The sequence below is a fragment of the Lepus europaeus genome, chromosome 3 (genome assembly GCF_033115175.1).
Source record: "Lepus europaeus isolate LE1 chromosome 3, mLepTim1.pri, whole genome shotgun sequence".
In the NCBI taxonomy this organism is placed as follows: Eukaryota; Metazoa; Chordata; class Mammalia; order Lagomorpha; family Leporidae; genus Lepus; species Lepus europaeus.
In genome coordinates this window covers 103,137,079-103,149,096 of record NC_084829.1, presented here as the reverse complement: position 1 = coordinate 103,149,096, position 12,018 = coordinate 103,137,079, and the positions used below count along the sequence as shown (strand labels likewise).

Sequence of the window (12,018 nt, the reverse complement as noted above, 5' to 3'; positions counted from 1 at the left end):
AGCGGGCCGCGCACGTGCGACGGGCGACGGAGGGCTCCGGTTTGCGCGGTCCCTGCCGGGGGTCTCCCTGTGGGGAATTCCGCTTCTCCAGGGACCGCCTTGGGGGCGCGCGACCGACGCCGCCGGCCCCTCAAGGCCGTCCGCCCTCCACGCACGCCCAAACAAGGGCAGACTCCCGAGGCGCGGAGGAAGCCAGGCGAAAAACCAGCGGGCGTTTCGAACTGAGCGCCTGGGCGTGCGGAGGAGCGGGGCGGGGCGCAAACTCCGCCCTCGTGTGTGGTGGGGGGGGGGGGGGCGCCGGGGCGGCGGGCGCGTGCGCAGTGCGGCCCCTGCCCGGCCGCCGCCGCCGCCGCCGCCGCCGGCACGGCGATGCCTATTTTAGTCAAAGCCGCTGCGGGCGCGGGGACCCAGCCTCGGCCGCAGAGCCTCCGGACCCGCCCGCCGCCCGAGGATCGCCCGTCGGGAGCGCGTCGAGCCGCCGCGCCCGTAGCCCGCCGCGGACACCCCCAAACTTTGACCGGCGCCGCTCGGGCTCCGTGCCGGGAACAAGCCGGGTAAGGAACTCGGGGCGCAGCCGCTTCCCGCTCTGCCCGCCGCGCGCCGGGCTCCTCGCAGCCTAGTGCTCTCCGGGCTAAATCGGGAAGCGAAAGTTGGATCTGGCTCCGCTGGAGCAACTTTGGCGGCTCCGGCTGCAGCTGCCTGGTCGCCGCGCTCTGCCCCTCCTCGCCGGCCGCGCCCTCCGGTGGCGCCCTGGCCTTGGACGCTCTAAGGGGTCAGGAGGGTCGGACAGTGCCCGTGCCCTCGGGTGCTCGTTCTCACCGCGCGCCGGCTCCCGCGCTGTGCGCTGGGCCAGCTTCTCGGTGAGGTCCGCGCTCCCATCCGCTGGGCTCCCGCTCTGCCCCGCGTAGTGCCCGGCCAGTCCGGCACCGAGGTGCGCGCGCCCCGGCTCTGCGCCCGGGTTCAAGGCGGGTGCGGCGCTGGACAGGTCGGGTGTCAGCGCTCGCCGCTCCCGGTGCGTGGTCAAGGAGAACGGTTGCGGCTGACCCCCCCCCCCCCGCGCCTGCTTTCGGGAGCAGGGTGAGCGGAGTCCCCGGGGGAGCGCCGGCGGCGGGGGATCCCAGGTGCTCGCCACCCGCAGGAGCCCTCGCTCCCCGAGCCTTAGGAAACGGGTTGTTGGCCAGACAAGCCCCAGGAATGGCCTGCTTTGTAGCGTTGAGTGCCAAGACTCTTAGGATCTGAATGCCGTTTGCTGTTCGGAAGATGTGCAAGATTCAGTTAGAATTACGGATTGAATTGAGTCTTCGAGCACGACTTTTCCTCATGGTTGTGTTAGTTTGGTTTTTGTGGTTTGGTGATTGTTTGGTGTGAGTTTCACCACTTAGCTCTTTAGCCCAGCAGCACCTGTTTGAAAAATAACAAACAGGACTTTATCAGACCAGGTAATTTAAGGAATTGGGCTTTGAGGAGCTGATGAAAACGTTTCTCTTGATTTTATAAAAATTAATGTGAAAGTTTACCAATTTACCAAAGTCTGACTTTCCTTAGACACATTCATTCTCTGTAGCAGGGTAGGTAAGCCGCATAAATCCCTTTGGTAATCAAAGTTAGTTAAAGCGGTTAAATGATGAATATTTATTGACAATTAGACATATTCAGTAAGGTGTGGTGCCAAAATATGTTGTAAGATGATCCCACCTTTTAAAAATGGCTATTCCTGTTTTCTGGTTCTTGGGTTAGCAGATTGTGGTTTTCCTATCTTTTTTTTTTCCTTGGATCAGCAGTCGCTTTTAGTGCCACCTTAACCACTTCTGTAAACCAGAAATTGAACTACAGTGGATTAGCAGGCAGTAGGGTGTAATCAGTTGGATGGGAGGTGAGATATGTGTTGGTTCTTTACTGTGTAAATGTGTCATAGAGAGACAGGCTATGGAAACTTGGGCAGATTTAAAGACGGTCTAGTACAGGGGCCTCCATTCCAAGGGAAAAACAGACCCAAGGAGCAGAAGTGACTTTCCCTGGCTTATGTGGCTCCCTGGTGGCTTGTGATTAGAACTTGACTCAGCTCAGGAAGGCGAGGCCCTCTCCTTGTTTGCTCTCCACGCTCCGGCAGGCTGAAAGGTGATTCCCGCACGTTTTGTCGGGTTTCTATCCCTGTGCTGTGACTTCCGTTCCTACCTCAGGGGTGTTCTCTACTGAGGGTGAGCTTTGGAAGTACGCAGATGGGTAAACCTCGGACCTGCCTATAGTTAGAAGAGCACACGGAAGACAATGGGAATGCAAGCAGGTTCCAAAGTGCCCCTGGAGTGGCAATTATTATGGTGGCATGCTAGTGTAGCTGACACTAGTTTAGGAGAGACAGAGGGCGTTTACCATTCTGTCTCCTACAGAAACTAGGAGAGGAATAATTTTGATTTGACCTCAAAAGCACACTTTGTATAAATGGAATTTTTAAAATAATGACCCCCTCATCCCAATAAGCTTGTTGATTCAGACATTTGGAAAGCAGTTGGATTTTTATGCTGCTTTCCTTTTTTGCAGCAAATCAATAACTAAATCAACCGTTACTGTTATATATTATGTAGAGATATTTAATTGATTTGATCATTTCACAGTGTGTGAATTTGTGAGGTTTTTTGTGATCTGAAGAGGAATTGAATCCTTTAATATTTGTCTGATAACATCCTTTCAAAATGTTCACGCAGTACCAATTATTCTACAACCTAAAACTGTTAGTATGTTGAAAATAATGAACAGAAAAGTAAGGTCAGTTGCCTAATCTTATTTTCAAAGAAATGCATTACTTCTAAATTAAATTCAAAAGTGGGCCAACATTTGGAATACTTTCCTGAAACAGAAAAACACATATTCTGTAAACCTGCAGAGCTTTTGTCAAGTACCAAATTTGTATAAATAATACTAGAAAAAGTCTTTTTAAGGACCAGAAGCAGAGGACGGGTAATATAGGCAGAAAATAGTGCCACTGTGTGTTATTTTACATAAGCATGCATGTGTCAATGTGTATTCTTGAAATGTGTTTGCTATGGATTTTAATATTAAATAGCCAAATGTGTATTCATGACCCCACCTATATATAAGTAAACTAGAAGTACATAGATGAGTAAACATTGTCCCAGCCTCACAGAGGGTGGAGGGTAGTTAGATGCTGCCATCTAAAATGATAATGGGACAAAAGTAGGGATTTAAACTAGATAATAAAAGAAAGCCTAAATGTTATACCTAGGTATGGTACTGTATATGATTATATATTGTATGTATATATATGATAATGCAATGATTTAGTGATGCTACAAAATGATACAATGATTTAATGATGCTACAAAAGTAGATTCTTTTAAATATCCTTTGCTAGGGCAGGCAATGTGGTACAGTGGGTTAAGCCAGTGCTTTGGACCCCTATATTCTATATGGGAGTGCCTGGATTGAATCTTGTACCTGCTTCCCGTCTAGCTTTCTGCTAATGACGGCTCAAGCCCTTGAGTTCTTCCACTCACATGAAAGACCTGGATTGAGTTCAAGGCTCGTGAGGTCAACCTGGCCCAGTCCTAGCTGTTGTGGGCATTTGGGCCATGAATCAGTGGATAGAAGTTCGTTCTCTTTCTGTCTCTTTCTTTCTCTCTCTGTGTCATTCTGCCATTCAAGTAAATAAGTAAGTAAATCTTTAAATAAATATCCTAAGCTTTCAACTAGTAAATATAAGGGTATTGTTGCCTTTGAAAATATTCAAAAAAGTCTTTTTTCTGGTTATCTTTCCTGTGCTTCCATTCAGTATTGCCAGTGGAACTATGGTGGAATATACTAACTTTGTAATTTGCTGTGGTTTATGAACATTGGTTGATAACTAGTTGTTCTGATTGTCTTTTAGACTAGCTAATTGCCTCCTCCTGCCTCCTCCACCCAAGTATGTAGAACCTCAGTAAGTTTGTGGGAAATATAATTAAAAGATGTTGGGGCCAGTGCCATGGCACAGTGGGTTAACACCCTGGCCTGAAGCGCCAGCAACCCATGTGGGCACCGGTTCGAGACTTGGCTGCTCCAATTCTGATCCAGCTCTCTGCTATGGTCTGGGAAAGCAGTAGAAGATGGCCTGAGTCCTCGAGCCCCTGCACCCATGTGGGATACCCAGAAGAAGCTCCTGGTTCCTGGCTTCGGATCAGCACAGCTCCGGCCATTGCAGCCATTTGGGAAGTAAACCATCAGATGGAAGACCTCTCTTTCTCTCTGTAACTCTTTCAAATAAATAAATAAATCTTTAAAAAATAATTAAAAGATATTTAGTTTGGTGTGAAAAAATTTGAAATTTATTCATATATGTGGTCTTTAAAAATTCATGAAAATGCAAATTATAAAAAATATTTATGGTTTTCAATTTTTTGCACCCAAATGCATTTTTTCTTTTTCTTTTCTTTTTTTTTTTTTTTTTGATAGATAGAATTAGACAATGAGAGAGACAGAGAGAAAGGTCTTCTTTCCATTGGTTCGCCCCATCAAATGGCTGCTATAGCTGGAGCTATGCCAATTGGAAGCCAGGAGCCAGGTGCTTCTTCCTGGTCTCCCACGCAGGTGCAGGGCCCAAGCACTTGGGCCATCTTCCACTGCCCTCCCGGGCCACAGCAGAGAGCTAGACTGGAAGAGGAGCAACCAGAACTAGAACCCAACGCCCATATGGGATTCCGGTGCTGCAGGTGGAGGATTAGCCACGTGAGCCACAGCGCCAGCCCCCAAATGCATTTTAATTTCATGTCCATGAACTTTTTGAAGTACCTTCATATTCATACACCTGCATACACATGTAAATACACACATATGTATGTCAGGGAATAATTGTTATACTATGCTAAATGCTTTTAGTATTTAATTTCATTTCAGCATAAGGTAAATGAAAAAGTATCTAATAGATAAAGAAATAAATACATTTAATATATGCAGAGCTGGGATGTACAGCTGAGTATATGTAATTCGTAAGCACTTAGAGATGTCTGTTTACCAACACTTAATGTATACACATAATTTTGGTGTAAAACCTATAGTGGTGATAAGATACAGTTGCCATTTTTATGACTCTCTTTTTGTTGATTTGTTTTTAACAGGAATTTTCATGATGAATTATACAGAGTCCAGCCCATTGGCAGAATCGGCTGCAACAGGTTTTATACCCGAGTTGGAAAGTATCATACCTGTGCCTTCCAATACAACCACTTGTGAAAACTGGAGAGAGATACATCATCTAGTTTTTCATGTAGCAAATGTTTGCTTTGCAATTGGGTTGCTTATTCCAACCACTCTTCACCTGCATATGATACTTCTTAGGGGAATGATGACTATGGGTAAGAGACCTGATGAAGGTTTTGCATAACTCTTCTGGAACGGGCAGCAGATGGGCTTTGTACTGGGCTTCAGAGTATGCCTGGTCAGGTCCGTAGCTGCCAAAACAGATGTCACTGTTGCTCAGTTAGTCTGCCCAGTGACTTAGGACACAGGCCTTCACATGCCATATCGCTTGCTTACTTACTTTGGATAAAACTATGGTTTTCATATATTGCTCAGATTTTCTGTATATCAGAAAATCCATTCAGATGCAAGAGTGAGAACTTTAGAGCCAGACTGGGATTCAAATCCTGATTCCACTCCTTACCTTATTGTGTAATTTGGGCAAGGGATTTAAGGTTCTATCTCCATGTGTCAGATAATATAATATAACCTCTTAGAGTTGTTGTGATAATTAAATGAGTTGTGTGTATGTGTGTGGCACGCACATGAGAGAGAGAAAGAGAGAGAGAGAGAATTTGCCTTAGAATAGTGTCTGGAATGCAGTAAGTACTATGGTCTTAACTAATAATTTGAAAGGACACATACTTGTTGTGGCCAATAAGGCAAAATGGAAAATAAAAATAATTACCGGCCAGCGCCGTGGTTTAACAGGCTAATCCTCCACCTTGCGGCGCCGGCACACCGGGTTCTAGTCCCGGTTGGGGCGCCGAATTCTATCCCAGTTGCCCCTCTTCCAGGCCAGCTCTCTGCTATGGCCCGGGAAGGCAGTGGAGGATGGCCCAAGACCTTGGGCCCTGCACCCACATGGGAGACCAGGAGAAGCACCTGGCTCCTGGCTTTGGATCAGCACTATGCGCCATCCGCAGCGGCCATTGGAGGGTGAACCAACGGCAAAAAGGAAGACCTTTCTCTCTGTGTCTCTCTCTCTCACTATCCACTCTGCCTGTCAAAAAAAAGAAAAAAGAAAAAAAAAATTACCAGATACAATAGTTAAGGGATAATACTATTTTTGGCTCCAGTTAACCTTAATGAAGCAAGTTAAATTGATTTACATCAAAATATTGAAACAATTGAATCTCTGTTACGGCCAGTGATTCTTGCTGAATTATTCTCTATGTGATTATTTCCCTGTTTGTCCACTTACTCAGGTGCAGTTTTGCATACCTGTAACGTGTCAGACTCAGATGGAAGAAGGTGGTCTCCTTCTTGACTCCTGTGGGAGCTGGGAGAGCGCAGAGCAGAGCTAGGACCAATATGGGCTGTGGCCATCTCAAAGAGCGACTTAACCACTAACCACAATGTCTGCCCAGTCATGAATTTTAGAACAGAGTTTTAGAGGAGTACTATACAAAAGCGATCACCTGGTCTAACACTCTGTGGCTTAAATGCAGAAAGTGGAGGCTTAAACAAGTAGAATGAGCTACTCAAAATTAACATAAGGACAGAATGGCCCTACCAGGGCTATAATTCAGGTTCTCCCCTGTCTCTTGGTCCTTCTATTACCCTGTCTCCTTTAGGTTATAATATTTTAAATCACTCTAATATTTGCTATGAAATATTATTTAAAAACACTTTAATTTTTATATTTTAGACTTTATTCAGATGCTTTAAATCATTCTGATGAAACAAAATATTGCAGATGAGTGTGGTGCTCAAGTGATTGAGTTCCTACCACCCACATGGGAGAGGTGGACTGAGTTTCCAGCTCTCAGCTTCAGCCTGGCCAGAACTGGCCATTAAGAGCATTTGGTGTAGTGAACCAGTGGACGGAAGCTCTCTGTCCTCTCTCTCGTTGCCTCTCAAATAAATAATAAAATTTAAAATTTGCAAATGATAACTTTTTTATATAGGATGTTGATTTTTGTGTGCATGTGTATGTTGATGTATTTGTACCTTAGTGATAATTTTATTTTAAATTAAAAATGTTAACTCTCACACCATCAAATTGACACAAAAACAACTAGAGATATTTTTTATAAGGTAAGAGAATTGGTAAGGAGAAACAGGAAGATTCCCATAGGTAAATGAAAAATCATCAAGTGAAAATGTAGATAGCTAAAAAATTTTGATAAAATATTTAGGCCTACCAGCAATCATGGAAATGCAAATAAAATACAGAATTCTTCACTATCAAATGAAATTTTTTCTGTTTTACGATGTTGACAACTTGATACTAGCATTCTCAGTTAATAGGACTGAAAATTTGCACAGATTTTTTGGAAAACAATTCTTTAGTGTCATTAAAAGCTGTAAAGTTTGTTCTTTGATTCATTTGCAGTAATCCAGTGCAAATAAACAAAAACAAAGATTTTTTATATACAAGAGATTTTTGGCTAATTAGCAAAAATTGTAACCAAATGCTCATCTATCCAGCACTAGGGAGATGGTTAAACGACAGTTTGATCACTTACAGTAATTAAAAACTATCTTTACAGAGAGTCTTAATAAAATGGGAAAACCATTGCAATAAATAAAAAAGTGGGGCTTTTGATTATACATACAAAATCTTTTGCCATCAAGTAAACCTTGTATGAAAACTGTAAGAGAGCATTAAATAACAATAGTGATTTTCTTCCAGTGGTAGAATTAATGGATTTTTCCCCCTTTGAAAATTATTTTCTATACTTTACAAATTTCCTGCTACCATGCATGTGTTTTTCTAATACTCAAAAACTCAATTTGATGTGAGTTATTGCTAATATGTGATTAGAATACTGCAGATAAAGAATGTACAAAGCTCCCTGCTGAAGCTCTTCCAGACATCTAACACATTAACTCTGTCATTCAACAGGTTGTGCCCTTTATATCGTGTGGGCCACACTCTACCGCTGTGCCTTGGATATAATGATCTGGAACTCGGTATTTTTGGGTGTGAACGTTTTACATCTTTCATACCTTTTGTACAAGAAGAGACCGGTAACTATTCCAATGAATAAGTGATTTTAAAGTTGGAAGTTTTTTAAAATTACTTTGTCCTGACTCAAGAATGAATGTCTAACACCTTTAGTCCCTTTAACACTTACTCCTGCATCCCCTTGTTCCTATCAGCCATGACTGGCACACACTAGGGGCTCACGGAAACATTTGATGAATGAATGTTTTCCAAAGAGAAGAATCAAGAGGGCTTCGTGAGAAACTGGGCTTGAGCTGAGAGTTGTGGGGTGAGCAGATTATTTATATGTGCCAGTGGGTTGTCAGATCATTTGTTCATGATTGTGCCACGATGGCTGGTATACCGGCTAGAAGCAGGAAGTGTTTGTGAAGGAATGGCTTTACACACTTGTTACCAGAGCTCTGGAGTGGGGGACACAGGTGAGAGGAATGATGAGGAGTACAGTTCCTGAATGTCAGAACTTGCTGGAACCCTAAAATTCAAGGTTCAGAAGTTACTGATGTGATCGTACTATGACAGTAGAGAAAACATTTAGGGTCTGTGCTTTTCTTTTTCCTGGGACCATCAACCTGCTTTGGGAAAATATAAATGATGTCTCCATCAGAATGAAACAGCAGGACAAGCAGGAGCATCACAGACACTAGAGTGACGTCAGGTTGGAGCAGCTCTCATGATCCAGGACCACAGGCTTCCGCGGACATCTGCCAGGGGTTTCACTGGGACAGAGTTTGTTCACAGTGCAGTGTAGGTTTCCATCTACCCCGTTAGCGTGGCTTCCAGAAATGAATGCTGGGCCTGGAGCCTCTGGGATGTGATCTGGGCCTTGGAGACTCTGACAACAAAGACGATGAAGCTAGTTTGCTTTTTTTTTTTTCTTCCACTAGCCAGTCTTACTTACCAGTGGCTTCTCCATGCCTCAGAGTTTATTTCAGCTTAGCATGAAACTGCTACACTGAGACGCTTTCACACCCTCTTCCTTTCTTCCACTTTGCTTGAGAATACATAAGTAAGAAGTAGTGGTCACAGCTGTGCATGTGTGTTTTCTTATATTGGTACGTTAGAATTACATGAAGATAAAATGCTTTATATACTGATTTTTTTTTTTTGTAGATTTTATTCCACACTGATTCCTATGTTGTTTGTGTGGGTTTTTTCCATAATATTTAATGTAATTTCTTTATGTGGAACAAAAGGTTTTATGTCACTTATAGAAGGTGCTAAGATTGGGAAGGTGAATGCTGTGACAACATTCAAAACCTCGACAGTTGCTTTATAGCCCATAGGAAGAGATGTGATCAGTAGTGCACATCTTCCCCTTATGCTCTCAAGAATTCAGTTTAACTACAAAGGTGCCCTTTTAGCATCTAAAATATAAACTTACATCACCACTTACTCTTGCTGGAAGATTCCATTAACCTAACCACAGGAGGGCGATGATACATATCACAGGTTTATGTTTGTTCTCAAAACTGTATTTAGCCACGAGAGGCAATGTTTGGAGGCTGCTGCATGAAGTCATTGCTGCCTTTCAGGTAAAGATCGAAAAGGAGCTCAGTGGCATCTACCGGCGATTGTTCGAACCACTGCGGGTGCCTCCAGACTTGTTCAGAAGGTTGACCGGACAGTTTTGCATGATCCAGACCCTGAAAAAGGGCCAAACTTATGCTGCAGAGGATAAAACCTCAGTTGATGACCGTCTGAGTATTCTCCTGAAGGGAAAGTAAGTGCTCTGTGGAAACAGAAAGGCCTAGTTTGCCTTGAATTGTATTGTGGCCTCGGGGAAGGAACCAGTGGAAGGAAATGTTGCCGACCCATGGAAGAAGCAGTCACAGGTTGTGGTGCTGGTGAAATTTCACTTTGCAACTTTTCTGTAGAGTGCAATAGAACAACCTGCTACATAGAAGAATTCACTGCTCTGAATCCTGTTGATACCAGAATTTTCCATTGTAAATACTTTGACTAATTTTGATCTTTTATTTAAAGTTAACGAGAAAAATTTGAAGTAGGTTTAAATCAGACATTCAAACCCATGCTTATGCATGCTTCAGAGGCAATTTGTTTATTTTTTGAGTATCAAAAATATAATTTCTAGGAATATCAGACCTCTAGGGAGAGAGCCAGTGTATGTAGTGCTAGCAAAGCTATTAATAGCTCCCCCTTCTTTCTCAAAAGTCTCTCAGTTTGAATAGCAGATTGCGTGGTTGTTCCGTTTGTAAGAGAGATGACAGCCATCAGAAGGCTCGTGTCTGGTTCAGTACTGAATGCTGGGTTTTCTTGTTCTTACATTATTTTTTTAATTAAATGCTTGTGCCTCAGGATTACTTTTAATTATGCCCATCCTCTGTGGAATTTTTTAAACTTCAGTACTGTAGAAAATATAGTTCTGTCAGATTACAATGATGTTGAGGAATTGTAACATGTGATGTGTTTACTAACATTGATTTTTGTTGTCAGAATGAAGGTCTCCTATCGAGGACATTTTCTGCATAACATTTACCCCTGTGCCTTTATAGATTCTCCAGAATTTAGATCAACTCAGATGCACAAAGGTGAAAAATTCCAGGTATGTTTTTAAGAAGATTGAAGCTAGTTTATGTCTCATTCAAAATTCAAAAGATATTAATAGTAAAGTAACCATGATTTACTGGGAAAACAGGCTACCATATGGCATGTATGCATGACCTCATTTTTTAAAAAACTTAAAATAGTGGGTAGTATACAAAAAGAGGTCTAGAAAGATAGATATTTTTTAATTTGGCCATAATTATAATTCTCTTATTTCTGGGTTGTGATTTCAATTGCTTTTTTATTTTCATTTTGCTTATTTGAATTTTTATAATTTTGCCATAGAAAACATACAAAAATGTCAGTGTTCCTAAAAACATGTAATTGATTTTGCCCTAGAAAATTTATTTTGTTAATCCTTATGAAAAAAATCAAATCACCTTATTGCTTTATACTTAATGAATATGTTTAAAGGAAAAAATTAAATTCTTTTTTTTAAAAGATTTTATTTATTTTATTTGAGAGGCAGAGTTACAGACAGTGAAAGGGAGAGACAGAGAGAAAGGTCTTCCTTCCATTGGTTCACTTCCCAAATGGCTGTAATGGATGGAGCTGCACCAATCTGAAGCCAAGAGCCAGGAGCTTTCTCCGGGTCTCCCACGTGGGTGCAGGGGCTCAAGGACTTGGGCCATCCTCTACTGCCCTCCCATGCCATAGCAGAGAGCTGGATTGGAAGAGGAGCAGCTGGGACTAGAACCGGCGCCCATATGGGCTACCAGCGCCAAAGACAGAGGATTAACCTGCACCATGGCGCCGGCCCCAAATTAAATTCTTCATTAGTTTAAGCATGGACTGCTCAGTGTGATTCTTTTTGTATTAAAAAAAAAAAAGTTGTCTATTACTTGGTACTTTGTCCTGTTTCTTCCCAGCCCTCTGTTTCTTCCCAGCCCTATCCTACTGTTTTATTCACCTGGTGTGTTAGTAGGAAGGTAACCAAAAAGATGAGTGAGGGTTTCCTAGAGTCCCAGCCTCTGGATAAACAACATTGCAGAAATATCCTGAGGACAGGATTGCTTATAAGCAAGTGGGCAAATCTGTTTAGGTAGGAAATGGGCTTGAAGGCGTGTTCCCATCTGCGGGGTGAGCAATGTCAGTGTATCTTGATGGCAGAATCTTATTTTAGAGTATCATTTTGAGATGTAATACAATTTGGGATGCCATAGAATAGAGATAAAGTAGAAAATTATTTATAGGCACACAATTCAGTTTATTTTGTTTTCGATGGTTTCAGCCATACCCTGCTCCTACTCTGCCCGAGTAAAACCTGTTAA

At 42.8% G+C, this 12,018-nt stretch overlaps 1 protein-coding gene across 1 annotated transcript in view; it reads left to right on the top strand.

The window, feature by feature from the left end:
* The first annotated feature begins 351 nt into the window (after positions 1–351).
* The window catches only part of BVES (blood vessel epicardial substance), a 37,803-nt gene continuing 26,136 nt past the window's right edge, over positions 352–12,018 (top strand). The window contains exons 1-5 of the mRNA XM_062186557.1: positions 352–554; positions 5,109–5,345; positions 8,081–8,205; positions 9,715–9,902; positions 10,637–10,745. Of these exons, the coding sequence (XP_062042541.1) occupies positions 5,117–5,345; positions 8,081–8,205; positions 9,715–9,902; positions 10,637–10,745 (651 nt within the window). The 5' untranslated portion in view covers positions 352–554; positions 5,109–5,116. The remainder of the gene's footprint in view (positions 555–5,108; positions 5,346–8,080; positions 8,206–9,714; positions 9,903–10,636; positions 10,746–12,018) is intronic.